Here is a 21,957-nt window from a genome sequence, read left to right on the forward strand (position 1 = left end):
CCTTGCTGAGTTTTCCAGTGTCTGGCGGCGTGTATTTAGATACTTTAAGCTGCACACAGGCTTCTGAGTGATCAGCTGATATCCGGCTGGCAGGAGGTCAGCGGCTGGAACCCCAGATCGGCAGCTGAGGTGAATGGAGCTGGCGGCTGGTAGGGCTGAGCAGCGCCGGAGGCCTGGTCCCTGTCTGGCAGGGGGCCTGCGCTGGAACTCCATCCGGAAGCAAGGGGAGTGGGTCCGGCAGCAGGACCCCGGCTGGCAAGGGGCCAGCAGCCAGAACCCGAGAGCAGCGGTGGGCTGGGTGGCTCAGCCTGCCACTGCTCTGGGGTTTCCACCACCGGCTCCTTGCCAGCTGGGGTCTCAGCCCGCCGCCAGCCTGGGGTTCCTTCACCCAGGCCAGCAGAGGGTGCTGAGTGGGACCGGTGGTGGGACCGCAGCTGGCAGGAGCCGGTGATGGAAACCCCAGAGCGGCGGCGGGCTGAGCGGCTCAGCCCACCCCGCGTACCATCAAAAAATCGGCTTGCGTGCCAAAGGGGGCACACGTGCCCTAGGTTGCTGACCTCTGCTTTACATTATAGGAATGAGACAATGGGGTATTTCTGAATCACAGATTTACGGCATGTCCACGGTGTGAAAAATGCCTGTGCCCGTCTCACAGAAGCAGCGCTCAGTAGTGACTGGTTACTGTTGGGGGACAGCGATGGAGCTTTTACGCTTCCTAAACATACCGGTGCAGCTCATTCTCTTTATCAAGTCCTGAGAGTTCAGTTGTTGCTCCCATAAATTCTCATGAGCGGTTTTTTGTAAATATGTTGTTAATAATTTAAAGAGGGAAGGAAGCTAATTATGTCCCGTAGGAACATCCAGCTGACATCACAGAGGGACGTGGCAGAAACATCCTGCTCTGACATCACAGAGGGACCAGGAAGGGCCAATGAGGTTTTTGGGAAGCCGGGAAGCAGCGGCTGGCGGGATGGAGGCAGCCAAATCCTGGGCCATCAGCAGAGGCTGCAGACCATATACCCCTGCCCATGGGCAGAACCCTGACTCCACGTCTCCCAGGCACAGGGAGATGATGCCAGGGCAGACTTGTGATGGGCTGTGGGCAGAGTCTTCCACTGGGGCTGAACTGCATGGAAACATTCATCCCAAAAGTGACAAACAGCTGGGCCTGGAGTGGCCAGAAAAACTCCCCATCCCCGGGGATGTGTGTGGGGGGGTGGAATGAAGGGACGTAGCCACCCCATCCACGCCCTCTCAGCCATCCCCACAGCACAGAACTACTCTGGGTTCTTGAGGGGGGCATTTTTTCAGACCCTCCCTTCCCCCCATGTCTGCCCCACTGGGGTGTCTGCAGTCCCGAGACCTCAGCATTCTCCACTGGCCTGCAAAGAGAAAGCGGAGAGACTGGTGTCCAGGGAGCCTGGCTTCTGGGGGAGAAGCGCTCACCTGCAGCATCGCCACAGGGCCCCACAGGAAGGCGTACGCCGGTGGGACAGCCTGCAGGGCCTGGGGGTGTGTTCACAGACCAGGTTCCAGCCCTGGGGTCAGCGCCCGCCTCGGCAGGCTGGGTCACGTCTGCCATCTTAACCTTTCCAATCTCCAACGAGGAACCAGACACGGGCCTCTGTGCAGCCCCTTAGCGACCAGGCCTTGGCCCAGGGCAGTGCGGGATTAGACACGAGGTGTAACCACAGCGGGCGGAGAGAGCATCATGATTGTCTGAGTCAGGGCACAACCCCAGAGGCTGCAGCGTGGCCTAGAGGACAGTGCACTGGACTGGGCTTCAGGAGACCTGGATACTAGTCCCAACTCTGCCACCCTCCCGTGCCTCAGTTTCCCCATCTATAAAATGGGTCTATGAGTCTGACCTCCTTAGTAGCACACTTTGAGCTCTCTTGATGAAAGGTGCTATGGAAGAATGAGGGTTTGTCGGTGTTCAGGGCTTGCAGCCTTTGACATACAGAAATCCTGCTTATTATCTGGTTATGAAATAAATCAAACCCAAAGCTAGGCAAGGATGGCCAGAGGACAGAGACTGAAATCTGGCCTCTACAGCTGCCCTCTCTTAGGGAGGCCTCTGCGTCTCTCACAGGCCCCACCCTGGAACAGACTGAGAAGGGGGTGCTGGGGGTGCTCCCGGTCTTGCCACCAACCCCCACCCTCTTCTCCAGCCCTCTGAGGAGCATCACCGCATCTAACTCTTCACCCCTCTCTGCCTCCATGTCACCATCCTCTGCCGTCCGCCCAGGCCTTCCCCATCGGCCTCCTTCCTGCTCCCGTTCCCAGCTCGCTCCCGCCCTCTCCTCGCATCCGTGGCTCCACGCTCCCATTCGTCACGATGGCCGCTCACCCCACCCCACTCTGTCTGATCTGGAGGCGGAGGGAATGGGTTTGAGGCCAGGAAAGGGGCTGCAGAGGGGTGGGAGGTGGTGGCAGGGATGCATGTGGGCGATGGAGGCTGGGGATGGAGGGAGGCCAGGCCTCATTCCAACACTCCCCTGTGAGCTGTGTGCCATCCGTACAATCGCTGGCCTGGCTAAATCCAGCGCCTTCCCCCGACTCCCGGCTCCACACCTAACAAGCCCCGAAGGGAGCGAGAGAGATAATCCCTGCTGAATCCTCCGTGCTAGCAGCAGGGTTGGGGACTCTGCCTCCCAGTGCACTGGCAGGCTGCAAATACTGAATGAAGAAATGGATTGTGACCCGCTGTGGGGCTGGGGCTAGTGAGAGATAAATATTCCCCTACCCGGGTTTATTAATGCAAAGGGGACGTTTCACCTGCTCTGGGCGAGAGCCTCCTCCCCTCCTGATGGCGCACAATTTGAGTGAGTTACATGCTTCATCTGGTTAGACCAGTGGACCGGGGCTCTCAGGCGGAACAGAGAATCCTCTTCCTAGTGGCCTGGCTGGTGGGTCTGGCTCATGTGCTCAGGGTCCAAAAGGTCACCGGATTTGGGAAAGGGAAGGAATTTCCCCCTGGTCAAACTGGAACGGACCTTGCTAGTTTTTTACCTTCTTCTTCAGCCTGGGATGTGGGTCACCTGCTGGGATCACCGGGGCGTCTCACCTGATCTATCCCCTGCCACTGCAGGGGCCTCAGGCATTGGGGGCTCCTCGGTCCTTCCTGTTCTCTGCCTGCCGGCTGAAATGCTTTGCTCTAACTAAAGTTTTGGGGCTCAGTAGAGAAGTACCTCGGTGAGGTTCTCTGGCTACCGGTGTGGTGCTCTGCCCTTTTCAGTGTTGATATCACTCGGCTGCGTGCGTGTGTTCCCTCTGTGTGCTGCCTCAGCTCTGCGCAGATAGCTGACACAGCAGACCCAAAGAGAACCCCCAATGACCACAGAGTAGTGTAAGGTACGAAGGCACATCGGCCAGGTTTATTGCCGTATGGACACAATTATAGTTCCTCCTAGATCGTTACTCTACAGGGCATACTACGAGAAAGTGCCTCTTGGCAATGGACTCGGCTCAGTCAGTGGAGGGACTTTCCACTGCCCCCTCGGCCGGACAAAGACACCGCCCCAGGGGTACATTCTTATACACAGGTACAAACAACTTACACATCACTCCTGACGTATTGACGTGCAACCCTTCTACGTACCAAGGTTCAGCCCCTCTATGTAGTAAGGTGCCGCCTCTCACCTTGTACATGTTAGTTTGAACAAAACAACTCTATCCATCATATTCCCCTTTTGCCCTGTCATTGGGATGGGTCAGACTGTTCCTTGTTATCTGTGGGGAGTGTACGAGTGTGCGAATGTTCTGATCTCTGGTGTCCAGCACCTTTTAGGTATGTCTCTGTTTGCAGCATCAGCCCTTTTCTTGCCAGCTTCTGTGAGCAGGGCCTGCCTCTGGCTCACAGCTTAACTTTGCTTTATGTTAGCAAAGTCCTGACCATTACTTTAGTTCAGGCCTTAGGCCTTATACCAGGCCTCTGATACCAAGGTTTATATCTCAGTGTTGCCAGCACAGAGTGCCCGAGGCAGCAACAGTGGTTCGTTGCCCGGTGTGCTTCGCTCCAATAAACACACCAAGGTGGAGAAGCAGACAAAGTTTATTTGAGATCTCAAAGCGGTGCTCGGAGACACAGACACGTCTCAAATCAAGCACAGAGCTACAAGCCCCTTTTCTCTTTTTTATACATAACTTTAACTAAGCCTCTTCTATCCCCCCCCCACTCCCCCTCTCGCCCCACCTTTCATTCCCATGCAGCAGATACACTTTGCAATAGCAATTACATTAAGCAGTTAAGTCATACTTGGCAAAAACCAATTTAGCTTGTTAGTAACTCTTCTGTGAACTGTTATCTTTGACCTGTTATTTTGCCCCTTAGCCAGGAGCAAGCAGGCCTCATTATAGCAGGCCTCATTATTACCTTCTGGTGCGGGTGTTGCAACTGATAACCATTCTCTGTTGCTGGCCTGTTAGGTCGATTAAAGTTCAAACATGGGAGCGCTTTTGTCAGACATGGAGTGACTTTAGTTCATTCAGGCCTACTACAGAAAGGCTTCATTGACACTGTGGTTTTCCACCCTCCTGAGTTACCTAGAGTCATGCCTAATGACACCAACATCAGGGCTTCCTTTTACTACACCATGCAGGACGTCTACACTCTATGAAACTGTGAAACATCCTCAGGAACTTATGTTTATTTACTTGACTTAATATAAGCTGTCTCGGGGTTGGGAAAACCCAGCCCATCCCCAAAGAGCAACCCCCATTCTGATTTGCATTGACCTGCTGTCAGTAGAAGCTATGCCTGAGCAAGGACTGCAGAATCCAGACCCAAGCGACTAGCTGATAAGGTCAGAACATGCTGGGAATGGCTTCTTGCCATTTGTAGCAGAGAGAGAACTCATGGGTGGCTGGAGCCAGCTCGCTGAGATTTACTGCGCTGCCGAGACTCTGGTTTGAAAAGTTATTAACATTTTAAATAGCAGCATCAGCATGGTCATCGGGAGCGGCCTGGCTAATTTCAGCTGGGCTGTGTGGGGAAGCAGGAGGATCCAGCCTGCAGGGAGACGTGTCTAGGTGGATGGGAGACCCCATGGAAATGCTGATCTATTAGAGCAATTAGCCAGACAGCCGCCTTCAGCTGCGGGTCAGTGGGTGAAACCGAGAGCAGCAGTCGGTCCCCGGCCCATAGAGAAGCTGCCGGGTTTGACTGTGAACAGAGCTCATGACACAGCAGCTGCTCACTGATGGCTAAAGGCCTGCGAGAGGGCGACTCCTCAGGCTGTGCCATTGGCCCCAGTTCTGCAGCCAGTCACGCACACGGCTCCCTTCACACACCCGCGTTACCAGCCTTTAGGCTCGACTGACTCTTCCCTCTGGCACTTTGGTGCTGGTCCAATACCAGGGATTGACGGATTCCAGCAATGGTGGGGAGGGGAACACATGGGACAACAGATTTTTTTAACAGTCCCCTTGGTGACAGAAATGCAGCCAGAGGGACAATAGGAACCTGCAGGGCTGCATTGCCTCCAGGGCGCGTCACATCAGGGGCACCAATCTCCTCAGCCTTCCAGGGGGGCTTCGCTGTGAGGACAGGCCCCTCTGGGAGGCGGAGGGAAGGATAAAGGGCTGGAGCTCCTCTGATGGTTAGAAACCTTCCTCTAATTTCAAGCCTAAACTTGCTGATGGCCGGTTTCTATCCGTTTGTTCTTGTGTCCACATTGGCACTGACCTTAAAGAACTCCTCTCCCTCCCTCTGATGTATTTCCAGAGAGCAATCGTACAACCTTTTGTATTTTGCATGGCAGCAATCTGGTGCCGTTCCAGTGTAAGTGGAGCTCATCCCTCCTGTATAGACCACTCCTTCTCCAAAAGGTTCCCCAGTTCCTAATAACCCTAAATCCCACCTCCCTGCACCACCGTCTCATCCACGCATTGAGACCCTGCAGCTCTGCCTGTCTGACTGGCCCTGCCCGTGGCACTGGAAGCATTTCAGCGACTGCTGCCATGGAGGTCCTGGACTTCAATCTCTTACCTAGTCGCCTACATCTGGCCTCCAGGACCTGTCTCCTTCCTTCCCTATGTCACTGGTACCTACATATACCACGACCCCTGGCTCATCCCCAGCACTACCTGTGAGGTTATCTAGATATCTCGTGAGATCATCCACCTTTGAACCCAGCAGAAAGTTCACCATGTGGTTCTCCCAGCCATCACAAGCCCAACTATCTATATTTCTAATAATGAAATCCCCGATTACTATTGCCTGTCTCGTCCTAATAACTGGGGTCCCTGCCCTGGAGGGGTGTCGTCAGTCTGAGAGGAGACCATGACATCATCAGGAAGGTGGGTCTCCACTATGGGATCATCCCCCTTTGTTGCAGCTCAATGCTTCCTGCCCCAAGATTTGCCTTCTCCTTAACTGCACAGGGGCATTTGCTTCCCAGCTCGCATTACCTGTGTATGATAGCGACTTTGGGGATGGTCCTTGGGCACCAGCTGGGGACTACTTGCCCCATGGGGAACAAGCCAGGTGTCCATGTGGTTTCTTGCTTACAGTGACATCAGCAGGGAGGTCACAGTGCACCCGGGCAGCCCCAGGAGGTCAGGAAGCTGCGAGCAGAGGAGCAGCATGGGGCGGTGCACAGCTGGCATGAGCGCTCTGGATTTGGACATTCCCAGCCCCTCTAAGTCTCTGGTCTCGCTGCTTTCCCAGAAGGGACCAGCGTCGTGTTAGCCATGGCTGGGAAGGGACAGGGTCCTGGCGGCAACCCTGCAGAGCCCCAGATCATCAAAGTGACAGTCAAGAGCCTCGAGGAAAGGGAAGAGTTTGCAGTGTGGGAGAACAGCACCATCGCCGACTTTCGAGGCGAAATCGCCAAGCGCTTCCACGCTCCCACCAACCTGCTCCTCTTGATCTTTGCTGGGAAAGTTTTGAACGACCGAAATACTCTCAGCCAGGCCCGGATCCATGACGGATTCACCATCCACCTTGTCATCAGGCTGAAAACGAGAGCAGAGGACCAGGAAGATCAGCAAACTAACGCCAGCACACATGCTGCCACCCTTCCAGCTGGCTCAGCTGGTCTGGCAGATCTCAGCATGCTACCTGGGAATGCACCCAGCATTTTAGCTTTCCTAAATGAGCTCCAGCAGCTGCTGGTGGTCAACCCTGAAATGATCCTACAGAGTCTGGAAAATCCCTTTGTCCAGAGCATGCTGTCAAATGCCAACCTGATAAAAGGGCTCTTAAGGGAACACCCCCTGCTCCAGCTGCTTGAGCAGCAGAATCCAGAGGTCAGCCACATCTGGAACAACCCAGCCCTCCTGCGAGAAATGATCGAGTTTGTTAGGAACCCAGGGATGATGCAGGAAATACTGAGAAACCGGAGCCAGACTCTGCTGCTGGGTGGAGACAAAGTCTTGTGGCAAATGCTCCCTGATACTCCAAAGCCAACTCTGAATGGACCACAGGCGCAGTGTGGGAGTGACCCACCCCAGAACAAGCTGCCCCCAGCAGGGGTCAGCCAACCGTCCCACCCTTTGCCGAATCCTTGGGCCTCTCAGTTTGGTCCACAGAGTTGCATCCCCCATCACAACCATGGCACTGACATTGGGGGTATTCATGTCAGCAACAGCCCAAACTGCAGCACGGGGCAGAGCCCCTGGGTGCCGCCTGGAGTCGCAGCTGGGATGTGTAACATGACGGAAGTGCAGAACGCCTCGCAAGAGATAGCCAGGAATGCCCTGCCTTTCCGGAGCATCCTGTCTGCCCCCTACATGAGGAATATAATGCAGGCCCTGAGCCAGAACCCCAGTCTCATCGTGCACTTCATGCTGAGTAACCCCCGGTTCATTGGCATCCTGCATCCCCACCAAGAAGTAGCGCGGGAGCTCCAAGCCCTCCTCCAGCTGCTGCACAGCCCAGACATGCCGTTAGTGATGGCAAACCCGAGAGCCACCAAGGCTCTGTTCCAGATTCAGCAGGGTTTCCAGACCCTGGGGCTGGAAGTGCTCAGGTTCGCCCGAGGCAGCGCTCCTGGCTCAGGGGCAGCGGGAAGCCTGGCAGATGGCGGATCAGTAACCGGGACTGGTTCTGAGCCACGTGAGAATGCAAGCCCAGCCCCAGGATCGGCCGAGTCGGGGTGCCAGCCCTGTAACGTTGAGCAAATCACCCAGGGTCTTGCTCAAGCAAGCCCCCCGCTTCCCCAGACTCCAGAAACCCAATTCCAGCAGCAGCTGGAGCAGCTCTACGTAATGGGTTTCCTGAAGCATGAAGCCAACGCACAAACTCTGAGAGCAGCTGGAGGACATGTCAACACTGCGATTGACAAAGTTCTGGGGTAGTGGGGTCCCCCAGGGGTCTGTATTGGGAACACTAGTATTCAACAGATTCATAAATGATCTGGGAAGAAGGGGAAAACAGTGATATGGCAAAGTTTGAAGATGATACAAAATTACTCAAGATGGTTCAGTCCAAAGCTGACTATGAAGACTTACAAAGGGATTTCTCAAAACTGGGTGACTGGGCAACACAATGGCAGATGAAATTCATTGTTTATAAACATCCCCTCCATGTGCAGCGGCAGTCAAAAAAGCGAACAGAATGTTGGGAACCATCAGGAAAGAGATAAATATCAGACAGAAAATATCATATTGCCTCTCTATAGATCCTGGCACACTCACACCTTGAATGCTGCCTGCAGTTCTGGTCGCCTCATCTCAAAAAAGATATATAAGAATTGTAAAAGGCACAAAGAAGGGCAACAAAACTGATGAGGGGTATGGAACAGCTTCCGTATGAGGAGAGACTAACAAGACTGGGACTTTTCAGCCTAGAAAAGAGACGACTGGGGGGGCGGGGATATGATCGAGGTCTATAAAATCATGACTGGTGTGGGGAAAGTAAATACAGAAGTGATATTTACTCCTTCTCCTAACACAGAGACCAGGGTCACCCAATTCAATTAATAGGCAGCAGGTTTAAAAAAAGCATAAGGAAGTCCTTCTTCCACAGTGTACAACCTGTGGAACTCATTGCCAGGGGATGTTGTGAAGGCCAAAGCTAGAAGAGGGCTCTAAAAACCATTAGATACATTCATGGAGGTTAGGTCCATCAATGGCTATTAGCCAGGATGGGCAGGGATGCAAAACCATGCCCTGAGTGTCCCAAGCCCCTGCTTGCCAGAAGCTGGGAGTGGACGACAGGAGATGGATCAATTGCTCATTGCCCTGTTCTGTTCATTCCCTCTGAAGCACCTGGCCCTGGCCACTGTCACAAGTCCGGATTCTGGGCTAGATGGAATCGGTCTGACTCAGTGTGGCTGTTCTTATTGTCTATCCGAGGGGGAGCCGTGATAGTCTGTAGCCACGAAAACAATGAGGAGTCCGGGGGCACCTTCAAGACTAACAGATTTGAATCTCCTAAATCTGTTAGTCTTTAAGGTGCCCCCGGACTCCTCGTTATTCTTATTTTCTGCTGTTCTCATGTGGGATAATGGATACAAGCAGCATAAGTCACAGGGCTCTTGCTACTCTATACGGCTCCTTTCCCTGATTAGCCCATGTTCAGACATCAGCCTCCGCTTGAGTTCCCACGGGACTGTGTGACCCCCCAAGGAGCTGCTGCAAGGATACAGTATAAATACTCTCCCGTGCCTGGCAGTCTGGGGCGTATACTCCAGGCAGGCTGGGTCCAGAGGCTTTTTTCCTCCATGGTGAAGATTTTCGTCATGTCCACCCTGGTGAGTCAGCTGCAGTTGAGAGAAGGGGGTTGATTACTTGACAACCTCTTTTTTGAGTTTTATGGGGAGAAATGAGTCCAATAAAGCTTAAAAAAAGTTTATAATTAGGACACTTTTTAAAAATTGATTTCACCATTTAGCAGGAGATAATTTAGGTACCTAACTCTCATCTCTGCTTTTGAAATTTTGCCTCTTACTTGTTAGTCGGCTCTGCACGATTTTCCTCCTGGACAGATGAGATCAAACGCAGCACAGTCAGCAAAGCCCCTCGTCGCGCTGAGACAGAACAGCAGGCAGCTGGGGAAGGGGCAGGGTGGATTTTTTAGAGGAGTTTAAAGCCTGAGATCTCCTCAGCTCTGCGTGAGAGTTCATTGTCCCTGGGCTCTATCATAAGAGGAGGGATTTGCCCCATTGCCTCTGGCCAATGTTCCTCTTCCTCTGGGGGTGGGGGACGTGCAGGAGCTGGGTGGCTCTGCGATGCACCGGGACATTGCAGGAATGTCAAATCTCATCAAGATCTTCTCACTAATCCCTCGCTAAACCCCAGCCTGGCACCTCTGCCATCTGGCCTGACTTGGTTTCCTCAGTCCTTAACGAGAACATTTCAGCATATTTCACGCACAGACACACATGCAAACAGACAGACACTCACACACAGACACACTCACACGCAATATCTCTCTCACACGTACACACACACAGAAAGACACATATACACTCACCACAGAGACACACAGACACACAGACAGATACATTCACACAAACACACAGACAGACAGACACACACAGAGACACACACACTCACATGGAGACACACATACTCACACACACACACACTCACACAGACAGGCACACAAACAATCTCACACCCAGAAACACAAACACAAATGCGCACACACACACACACACATACACTCACAGAGACAGACACTCACACAGACACACGCACACACGATGTCTCTCTTTCTCACATACACACACATAGAAAGACACATACACTCACCACAAAGACAGACACATTGACACAAACAGACACACACAGAGAGACACACGCAGACACACACACACAGACACATACACTCAAACACAGACACACACATTTCTCTCTCTCTCACACACACACACACACACACAGACAAAGACACACATACACTCACCACAGAGGCAGACAGACACAGACACACAGAGATACATTCACACAAACACACAGACAGACAGTCACACACTCACACACAAACACACTCACACAGACATGCACACACACAATCTCACACCCAGACACACACACACGGTTGCAGGTCGGTTTTTCCTCGGCACAGCTCAGCCCCGCCTGTGCCGCCCGCCCCAGGCTCCAGCGGGATGGAAGCTAGCACGGGCTGGGCTCCATGAGAAGGAATCGCCCCTGGCTTGCAGCAGAGACGTAGCCTTAGGGACAAATCCTGCCCAGGTTTAGAGGCTGCCCCGCCCTACTGAGCTCCACAGCATTGCACAGCCGCTGTGTAGGGCAGGACGGGGGCCAGCCTGCAGCCTGTGAGTTCTCGTAGCTGGGGCCTGTCCCTTTAATCATTTGCCAAGCGCTGATGTGCACCTGCAGCTGCAGAATCATATTAACATTCATGGGCAAGAATAAATCTGTCCTTTCCCCGCCTTCAAAGAGGCTAAGAGGGCTGGCGAGCGTATGGCGTAATGCAGAGCACAGTTAAACGCAGGCCCCGATTCTGCTTTTAGCGACATCCCTGTCCGAGGCGGGAAGACCCACCGTCCAGCTGGGAGGCAGGGCGCAGACGCACTGAGGGGACATGGGGCTTGCCACACTTCGCACTGTGCCAGAGTCAGAGCCGGCGGGCAGGTCTCCAGCCTTCCCGCTGCTGTATGGGGGAGGGCGGCAGGGGAGTGACGGGTGGTGGAGAGGAGCCAGGTGCATCACTCCAGGCTGGCAGAGCTTCAGAGATTAAAGGCCAGAAGGGACCACTCTGATCAACTGCATCGCACAGGCCAGAGGCCTGCCCTGAATTCATTCCTGTGTGAACTAGAGCCGTCTCAGCTGCCAGTGCTGGGGCAGTCACAGCTGCCCTTGCGAAGGGCTCATTTCCTGCTGTTAACAACGTGCACCTTACTTCTACTCGGAATGTGACTAGCGGGGGCAAATCCATCAACCTCCTCCTGAGGAACGTTGCTGAGCTGTGGGAGCAGAATCTCTAGGTTCCCTCTAACGAGCTCGGGCTGGAAATGAATTCTTGGAGCCTGGCTCTTCAGGCTTGATTCAGAATAACTCCACATTGATTTCACTGGGGAGAACAGCCCCAGGCTTGCAGGACTGGGCCCTTGTGCATTGGGATTCTGCAAGTCAATGCTGAACTGCATGTCCCTTCCCGGTCACCTGGTCTCGAGGTAACTCTCAGGTTCATTTTGCATTTACACAGGGGGTTGGAGCTGACCAGAACAGCGACTGCTCATCATGGTGGATTTCAATAGCACCAGCTTCCATCCTGCCACATTCCAACTGACCGGGTTCCCAGGCCAGGAAGCTGCTCGCCACTGGATCTCGATCCCTTTCTGGGTGGTCTACATCACCGCCATGGTAGGGAATTGCACTGTTCTCTGCATTATCTGGGCAGACCGGCGTCTCCACCAGCCCATGTATTTGTTCCTTTGCATGTTGTCGCTCAATGACCTCGGTATGTCTCTGTCGACCCTGCCCACGGTGCTCAGCATCTTCTGCTTCGATGTCACAGACGTCGCGTTCGACGCCTGCCTGGCCCAGATGTTTTTCATTCACTCCTTTTCCTTCATGGAGTCGGGGATTTTACTGGCCATGTCATTCGATCGCTTTGTCGCCATCTGCGACCCGCTGCGCTACGCGGCCATCTTGACCAACCCCAGGACTGTGAGGATCGGGCTGGCCCTTGTGATTAAAAGTACCAGCATGCTCCTCCCTTTCCCCTTTCTGATTAAACGGCTGCCGATCTGCAAAGGCAATGTCCTCTCCCACGCATACTGCTTGCACCCAGACATGATGAGACTGGCGTGTGCGGACACAACCGTCAATAACATCTACGGATTGTTTGCCATTCTCTTCACTTATGGCTTAGACTCAGTGTTCATCATCCTATCTTATGTTAAGATTCTAAGGACTGTTTTTAATATTGCATCCCATGAACAGCGCCTCACGGCCCTAAACACCTGCGCCTCGCACATCTGCGCTGTCCTACTCTTTTATGTCCCAATAATTGCAGTCTCCGTTATGCACAGGTTTGGAGGAAATGCCCCTCGAGTTGTCCATATTCTTATGTCCTATGCCTACCTCTTTGTCCCCCCTGTGTTAAACCCAATTGTTTACAGCGTGAAGACAAAGGAGATTCGCAAGGGGATCTCCCGAATATTCGCCAGAGACCTACTCTGAATGGGAGTTGTGTTGGATATGGTTTTGTTGGACAAGTTTTGAATAGCTTGTTGACTGAACATCGTATCTTCTCAAAGGACATTCAAACCTCTCCAACGATAAAATACTAGAACAATTCAAACTGTATATAGGCAGATGCCTGCAAAAGATTCTGTTATCTCCTCTTATGTGAGGGATCCTCAAAGTAGGGGTTGGGACCCCTCAGATGGTCATGGGGCTATTACAGGGGGGTCGCAAGCTGTCAGCCTCCACCCCAAACCCCAGTTTGCCTCCAGCATTTATAATGGTTTTAAATATGTAAAAAACATGTTTTTAATATATAAAGGGGGGCTGCACGCAGAGGCTTGCTGTGTGAAAGGGGTCACCAGTACTAAACATAAGAACGGCCGTTCGGGGTCAGACCAAAGGTCCATCTAGCCCAGTGTCCTGTCTACCGACAGTGGCCAATGCCAAGTGCCCCAGAGGGAGTGAACCTAACAGGCAATGATCAAGTGATCTCTCTCCTGCCATCCATCTCCCCCCTCTGACAAACAAATCGAGTCTAGGGACACCATTCCTTACCCAGCCTGGCTAACAGCCATTAATGGACTTAACCACCATGATAAGAAAACAAACAAAACAAAAGTTTGAGAACAACAGTATGATGTTTTTAAATTACAGTCTCAGATGTTAAAGTCAATCAAAGTCAATCAGTCTTTTGAGGCAGGGACTGTGGCTTCCAGCGGGGTTGAGCATTTCCCGGAAGTTCCTGGGTGTGACCTGAATACAAAATGTAAAACAGGGAGAAGGAAACACACCTCTCAGATCTATAAATTTCTGGTGTAAATCGAGCCAAGTTCTGCAGCAGGTGCCGCCTGTCTGTCCTGTTTGCAATGGGGGCCAGCACTATCTCAAATCAGTAGATTAACAGTAGTTGTCACTGGGAGGAGGCCACACACTTTTTTGCATATGCAAATCGAACAACTTGCACATACCTGGGGCTCCAGGTGTCCTTCTGTTGCACCCCACAAGCTCAATATGTGCCACCCCCTATTTAAGGGAACTCATGCAAATCCCCGACCCCCACATTCTCAGTTCTCTTCTCTCAGTCTCTCAGAGAAGTCTTCCAAAGGGGCGACATTTGAAAGTGCTTTGGACGGCCCGAGCTGAGACAGGGGGCAGTTGTTATGCTGGGAGGTGTGTATTGCTCCCATCAAACACTGCTTTGGTCTAGAGTCAATTCCTGAGGTGGCTGAAGCAGCTGGTTCTACTAACCAGAAGCCAAGGACTCCTCCTTGTGTTCCCCTATTCCCCTTTCCCGCTTTGCTGATTGCCACCAACATCCACAGGGCTGCACCCGCTGATGGCTAGAACATTCCCTGAAATTTGGGAATTGATCGGTTGCAGCATTCAAATGTCATCGCGTTACAGACAGACAAATAAACAGAGACCTGGCATTGGTTTGCATCTGTGACCACACTTCGCTTGGCTATGTATATTCAAGGACAGATAAACAGCTTTGAGGAATGAGAAGATGGACAGAAATACTTTGCAATACAACGGGCCCATGACATAAATTGTATTTGTCGTCCCTACTCTCCACGGTGTCCATTTCTGTTCCTTCAGTGTCCCGAGCCTCTGTTTGCCAGAAGCTGGGAATGGGCCACAGGGGATGGATCACTTGGTGATTCCTGTTCTGTTCATTCCCTGGGGGGCACCTGGCATTGTCCACTGTTGGAAGACAGGAGACTGGGCTGGATGGAACTGGTCTGATTCAGTATGGCTGGGCCTATGCAGTCACTGTTGAAGTTGCTATTGCTGGGACTGAGGAACTGGCAAGTGCAGTGGGAAGGTGAGGACAGCGCTGCCGAGTGGTGATGCAGTTTGCTGGGGAAAGGCTATTCACTAGAGCGGGTGGGACATTGCTCATGGGACCGTTTCCCGTCTGAAAATGCCATTTCCAGAAATAAAAACGGTCCACAGGACGGTGTCCATTTTGATGATATTTCCAACGGAGACGTGTCAAAATGAATCATTTCGACTTTCTTGTTTCATTTAATGTCAAGCTTTTTTGTTTAAATGAGGTAAAAACATTCCAGGTTGACATTCCTGGGTTTATTAATGCAAAGGGGACGTTTCACCTGCTCGAGGCGAGAGCCTCCTCCCCTCCTGTTGGCGCACAATTTGGGCGAGTTACGTGCTTCATCTGGTTAGACCAGTGCACCGGGGCTCTCAGGCGGAACAGAGAATCCTCTTCCTAGTGGCCTGGCTGGTGGGTCTGGTTCATGTGCTCAGGGTCGAAAAGGTCACCGGATTTGGGAAAGGGAAGGGATTTCCCCCTGGTGAAACTGGACAGAACTTGCTAGTTTTTTACCTTCTTCTGCAGCCTGGGATGTGGGTCACCTGCTGGGATCACCGGGGCATGTCTCACCTGATTTATCCCCTGCCGCTGCAGGGGCCTCCGGCATTGGGGGCCCTCGGTCCTTCCTGTTCTCTGCCTGCCGCCTGAAATGCTTTGCTCTAAATAAAGTTTGGCGGCTCAGTAGAGAGGTACCTGGGTGAGGTTCTCTGGCCTGTGCCATGCAGAAGTTCAGGTCTACATCTATGAAACTATGAAACATCCTCAGGGACTTACATTTATTTACTCAAATTAATATATAGTGTCTCGGAGTTAAGAAAACCCAGCCCATCCCCAAAGAGCACCCCCCGTTCCGATTCGCATTGACCTGCTGTCAGTGGAAGCTATTGCAGAGCAAGGACTGCAGAATCCAGACCCAAGCAAATAGCTGATAAGGTCAGAACATTCATTGTGCACTTCATGCTGAGTAACCCCCGGTTCGTTGGCATCCTGCATCCCCACCAAGAAGTAGCGCGGGAGCTCCAAGCCCTCCTCCAGCTGCTGCACAGCCCAGACATGCCGTTAGTGATGGCAAACCCGAGAGCCACCAAGGCTCTGTTCCAGATTCAGCAGGGTTTCCAGACCCTGGGGCTGGAAGTGCTGAGGTTCGCCCGAGGCAGCGCTCCTGGCTCAGGGGCAGCGGGACGCCCGGCAGATGGCGGATCAGTAACCGGGACTGGTTCTGAGCCATGTGAGAATGCAAGCCCAGCCCCAGGATCAGCCGAGTCGGGGTGCCAGCCCTGTAACGTTGAGCAAATCACCCAGGGTCTTGCTCAAGCAAGGCCCCCGCGTCCCCAGACTCCAGAAACCCAATTCCAGCAGCAGCTGGAGCAGCTCTACGTAATGGGTTTCCTGAAGCATGAAGCCAACGCACAAGCTCTGAGAGCAGCTGGAGGACATGTCAACACTGCGATTGACAAAGTTCTGGGGTAGTGGGGTCCCCCAGGGGTCTGTATTGGGAGCACTAGTATTCAACAGATTCATAAATGATCTGGGAAGAAGGGTAAAATAGTGATATGGCAAAGTTTGAAGATGATACAAAATTACTCAAGATAGTTAAGTCCAAAGCTGACTATGAAGACTTACAAAGGGATTTCTCAAAACTGGGTGACTGGGCAACACAATGGCAGATGAAATTCATTGTTGATAAACATCCCCTCAATGTGCGGCGACAGTCAAAAAAGAGAACAGAATGTTGGGAACCATCAGGAAAGGGATAAATATCAGACAGAAAATATCATATTGCCTCTCTATAGATCCTGGCACACTCACACCTTGAATGCTGCCTGCAGTTCCGGTCGCCTCCTCTCAAAAAAGATATATAAGAATTGTAAAAGGTACAAAGAAGGGCAACAAAACTGATGAGGGGTATGAAACAGCTTCCGTATTAGGAGAGACTAAAAGGACTGGGACTTTTCAGCCTAGAAAAGAGAGGAGTAAGGGGGATATGACAGAGGTCTATAAAATCATGACTGGTGTGGGGAAAGTAAATACGGAAGTGTTATTTACTCCTTCTCATAACACACAGAACAGGGTGACCCAATTCAATTAATAGGCAGCAGGTTTAAAAAAAGCATAAGGAAGTACTTCTTCCACAATGTACAACCTGTGGAACTCATTGCCAGGGGATGTTGTGAAGGCCAAAGCTATAAGAGGGCTCTAAAAACCATTAGATACATTCATGGAGGATAAGTCCGTCAATGGCTATTAGCCAGGATGGGCAGGGACGCAAAACCATGCTCTGAGTGTCCCAAGCCCCTGCTTGCCAGAAGCTGGGAGTGGACGACAGGAGATGGATCAATTGCTCATTGCCCTGTTCTGTTCATTCCCTCTGAAGCACCTGGGCTCTGGCCACTGTGACAAGTGAGGATTCTGGGCTAGATGTGTTAGCAGAGTCAGGATGAGATCTACCCTGACATCTGGTGGTACATTATGAGGAGTGGGCAAAGGAATTTTAGGAATGTGCATTTGCATTGGTAAACCCACTCCACTTAGCATAACACACAGCAGCATGGGATGGTTATTGTCACACTGTGGAATCCCCAATTTCTTTGTTATTGGGGCAGGAAGGAAAAAAAGGGGCTGTTACCTTAATTATGTGAATGAGGAACTATGAGACTGCTTTATGACAGAAATGACTCAACCTACATTAAATAGTACTTGCTAGACAAGGGACAGGGGTTCCAAAACCCAGTGAAGGGAGAGAGGCTGGGGACTGGTGTGTGTGGGCCCCTTTTGAGGGCCTGGAACACCAATTGCACTTCCTCCTCTCTCCACTGTTAAAGAGCAGATCTAATTTTGAATCCTTTAGGAGTCCATCTAGAGGTTGCTGACCTGAATTCACGTTGGGCCAAGGTGGCACTGGGGCTCCTCTACTACAAGTTGAAGCCACTAAGCGCTGAAATCACTAAAAGAGCTAAGCTTACTAAGCTGAGATCACTGAGTGCTGGGTTAAGTAGTGGGAGAGCCTGAAGATCTATCACCAAGCAGCTGGCAGAGCGGAGCAGTCTGCAGCACATTGGCGCAGCCCGTGGAACAGTGAGCAGTGTGGAGCGGTTCGCGTGGACGGCTGATGCGGTTCACGGGTTGGCTGGAGGAGCGGCACAGCTGGTGGAGTGGAGCCAGTCGTGGTGAAGGCTGCAGCAGAACTCCACGGAGAAGCGGGGCAGTCGGCCCTGGCCCACGTAAGGTGTCCCTAGCACCCTGTGTGTGCGACCCCCCCCCATTTCCACCCAGGCTGGGGGGGTAAAACTCTGCAGATAAACTTTTGAACTCTGGGGTGGCACTGACCGGAGACTGAGACTCTTGGGTTGTTGGACTTTGGGGTGATTGGACTTAAGACCCTAAGGGGGAAAGGACAGTGCCCAATGTACTTGGAGGTGGGTTTTTTGCTTATGGTTTGTGTATAGTCCTGTTTGTGGTGTCTCTCCAACGTGATGCTGCATTGTTTCCCTCCTTTATTAAAAGGATTTTGCTACACTCGGACTCTGTGCTTGCGAGTGGGGAAGTATTGCCTCCTAGAGGCGCCCGGGGGGGTGGTAGGTAATTGTCCCAGGTCACTGGGTGGGGGCTCGAGCCGGTTTTGCATTGTGTTATTGAAACAGAACCCCTGGATACTGAACCCGGCCTTTGTTGCTGCCAACTCAGAGGGGCAGAAGGGTTACAGATGGAATCGGTCTGACTCAGTGTGGCTGTTCTTATTGTCTATCCGAGGGGGAGTCGTGATAGTCTGTAGCCACAAAAACAACGAGGAGTATGGGGGCACCTTCAAGAGTAACAGATTTGAATCTGCTAAATCTGTTAGTCTTTAAGGTGCCCCCGGACTCCTCGTTATTCTTATTTTCTGCTGTTCTCATGTAGGATAATGGATACAAGCAGCAAAAGTCACAGGGTCTTGCTATTCTATACAGCTCCTTTCCCTGATTAGCCCATGTTCAGACATCAGTCTCCGCTTGAGTTCCCAGGGGACTGTGGGACCCCCAAGGAGCTGCTGCAAGGATACAGTATAAATACTCTCCCGTGCCTGGCAGTCTGGGGTGTATACTCCAGGCAGGCTGGGTCCAGAGGCTTTTTTCCTCCATAGTGAAGATTTTCGTCACATCCACCCTGGTGAGTCAGCTGCAGTTGAGAGAAGGGGGTTGATTACCTACACCCTCTATTTTGAGTTTTATGGGGAGAAATGAGTCCAATAAAGCTTAAAAAAAGTTTATAATCAGGACACATTTAAAATTGATTTCACCATTAAGCAGGAGATAATTTAGGTACCTAACTATCATTGACACAAACACACACACACAGACACACACATTTCTCTCTCTCTCTCACACACACACACACACACACAGACAGAGAAAGACACACATACACTCACCACAGAGGCGGACAGATACAGACACACAGAGATACATTCACACAAACACACAGACAGACAGTCACACACAGACACACTCACACAGACATGCACACACACAATCTCACACCCAGATACACACACACGGTTGCAGGTCGGTTTTTCCTCGGCACAGCTCAGACCCGCCTGTGCCGCCCGCCCCAGGCTCCAGCGGGATGGAAGCTAGCACGGGCTGGGCTCCATGAGAAGGGGAATCGCCCCCCTGGCTTGCAGCACAGACGTAGCCTTAGGGACAAATCCTGCCCAGGTTTAGAGGCTGCCCCGCCCTACTGAGCTCCACAGCATTGCACAGCCGCTGTGTAGGGCAGGACGGGGGCCAGCCTGCAACCTGTGAGTTCTCGTGGCTGGGGTCTGTCCCTTTAATCCTTTGCCAAGCGCTGATGTGCACCTGCGGCTGCGGAATCATTAACATTCATGAGCAAGAATAAATCTGTCCTTTCCCCGCCTTCAAAGAGCCTAAGAGGGCCGGCGAGCGTATGGCGTAATGCAGAGCACAGTTAAACGCAGGTCCCGATTCTGCTTTTAGCAGCATCCCTGTCCGAGGCGGGAAGACCCACCGCCCAGCTGGGAGGCAGGGCGCAGACGCACTGAGGGGACATGGGGCTTGCCACACTTCGCACTGTGCCAGAGTCAGAGCCGGCGGGCAGGTCTCCAGCCTTCCCGCTGCTGTATGGGGGAGGGCGGCAGGGGAGTGACGGGTGGTGGAGAGGAGCCAGGTGCATCACTCCAGGCTGGCAGAGCTTCAGAGATTAAAGGCCAGAAGGGACCACTCTGATCAACTGCATCGCACAGGCCAGAGGCCTGCCCTGAATTCATTCCTGTGTGAACTAGAGCCGTCTCAGCTGCCAGTGCTGGGGAATTCACAGCTGCCCTTGCGAAGGGCTCATTTCCCTTGCTGTTAACAATGTGCACCTTACTTCTACTCTGAATGTGACTAGCCGGGGGGGCAAATCCATCAACTTCCTCCCCGAGGAACATTCTTGAGCTGTGGACAGCAGGACTGTGGGAGCAGAATCTCTTGGTTCCCTCTAATGAGCTTGGTCTGGAAATGAATTCTTGGAGCCTGGCTCTTCAGGCTTGATTCAGAATAACTCCACATTGATTTCACTGGGGAGAACAGCCCCAGGCTTGCAGGACTGGGCCCTTGTGCATTGGGATTCTGCAAGTCAATGCTGAACTGCAGGTCCCTTCCCGGTCACCTGGTCTCGAGGTAACTCTCAGGTTCATTTTGCATTTACACAGGGGGTTGGAGCTGACCAGAACAGCGACTGCTCATCATGGTGGATTTCAATAGCACCAGCTTCCATCCTGCCACATTCCAACTGACCGGGTTCCCAGGCCAGGAAGCTGCTCGCCACTGGATCTCGATCCCTTTCTGGGTGGTCTACATCACCGCCATGGTAGGGAATTGCACTGTTCTCTGCATTATCTGGGCAGACCGGCGTCTCCACCAGCCCATGTATTTGTTCCTTTGCATGTTGTCAGTCAATGACCTCGGTATGTCTCTGTCAACCCTGCCCACGGTGCTCAGCATCTTCTGCTTCGATGTCACAGACGTCGCGTTCGACGCCTGCCTGGCCCAGATGTTTTTCATTCACTCCTTTTCCTTCATGGAGTCGGGGATTTTACTGGCCATGTCATTCGATCGCTTTGTCGCCATCTGTGACCCGCTGCGCTATGCGGCCATCTTGACCAACCCCAGGATTGTGAGGATCGGGCTGGCCCTTGTGATTAAAAGTACCAGCATGACCTTCCCTTTCCCCTTTCTGATTAAACGGCTGCCGATCTGCAAAGGCAATGTCCTCTCCCACGCGTACTGCTTGCACCCAGACATGATGAGACTGGCGTGTGCGGACACAACCGTCAATAACATCTATGGATTGTTTGCCATTCTCTTCACTTATGGCTTAGACTCAGTGTTCATCATCCTATCTTATGTCAAGATTCTAAGGACAGTTTTTAATATTGCATCCCATGAACAGCGCCTCACGGCCCTAAACACCTGTGCCTCGCACATCTGTGCTGTCCTACTCTTTTATATCCCAATAATTGCAATCTCTGTTATCCACAGGTTTGGGGGAAATGCCCCTCGTCTTGTGCATATTCTTACGTCCTATGCCTACCTCTTTGTCCCCCCTGTGTTAAACCCATTTGTTTACAGCATGAAGACAAAGGAGATTCGCAAGGGGATCTCCCGAATATTCGCCAGAGACCTACTCTGAATGGGAGTTGTGTCGGATATGGTTTAGTTGGACAAGTTTTGAATAGCTTGCTGACTGAACATCGTATCTTCTCAGAGGACATTCAAACCTCTCCAACGATAAAATACTAGAACAATTCAAACTGTGCATAGGCAGTTGCCTGCAAAAGATTCTGTTATCTCCTCTTGTGTCAGGGGTTCTCAAACTGGGGGTTGGGACCCCTCAGATGGTCATGGGGCTATTACAGGGGGGTCGCAAGCTGTCAGCCTCCACCCCAAACCCCAGTTTGCCTCCAGCATTTATAATGGTTTTAAATATGTAAAAAACACATTTTTAATATATAAAGGGGGGCTGCACGCAGAGGCTTG

At 52.1% G+C, this 21,957-nt stretch overlaps 4 protein-coding genes across 4 annotated transcripts; all 4 read left to right on the forward strand.

Moving 5' to 3' along the window:
- The first annotated feature begins 6,283 nt into the window (after positions 1 to 6,283).
- On the forward strand, positions 6,284 to 13,101 carry LOC120373328 (olfactory receptor 51I1-like). Its single transcript, XM_039491610.1, has 2 exons — positions 6,284 to 6,300; positions 12,180 to 13,101. Exons 1-2 carry the CDS (start codon positions 6,284 to 6,286, stop codon positions 13,099 to 13,101), a joined length of 939 nt encoding a protein of 312 aa, XP_039347544.1.
- LOC120373321 (ubiquilin-1-like) lies at positions 6,566 to 8,414 on the forward strand. Its single transcript, XM_039491600.1, has one exon. It carries the CDS (start codon positions 6,694 to 6,696, stop codon positions 8,299 to 8,301), a length of 1,608 nt encoding a protein of 535 aa, XP_039347534.1. The 5' UTR covers positions 6,566 to 6,693; the 3' UTR covers positions 8,302 to 8,414.
- A 2,795-nt stretch (positions 13,102 to 15,896) lies between the features above and the next one.
- Positions 15,897 to 16,904, forward strand: LOC120373332 (ubiquilin-1-like). Its single transcript, XM_039491623.1, has one exon. It carries the CDS (start codon positions 15,899 to 15,901, stop codon positions 16,409 to 16,411), a length of 513 nt encoding a protein of 170 aa, XP_039347557.1. The 5' UTR covers positions 15,897 to 15,898; the 3' UTR covers positions 16,412 to 16,904.
- A 3,761-nt stretch (positions 16,905 to 20,665) lies between these two features.
- Positions 20,666 to 21,610, forward strand: LOC120387157 (olfactory receptor 51I1-like). The gene has a single exon (XM_039507440.1). The coding sequence runs from the start codon at positions 20,666 to 20,668 to the stop codon at positions 21,608 to 21,610; it is 945 nt and encodes a 314-aa protein (XP_039363374.1).
- Positions 21,611 to 21,957: the final 347 nt, after the last annotated feature.

Source organism: Mauremys reevesii, linkage group 1 (assembly GCF_016161935.1).
Source record: "Mauremys reevesii isolate NIE-2019 linkage group 1, ASM1616193v1, whole genome shotgun sequence".
NCBI lineage: Eukaryota > Metazoa > Chordata > Testudines > Geoemydidae > Mauremys > Mauremys reevesii.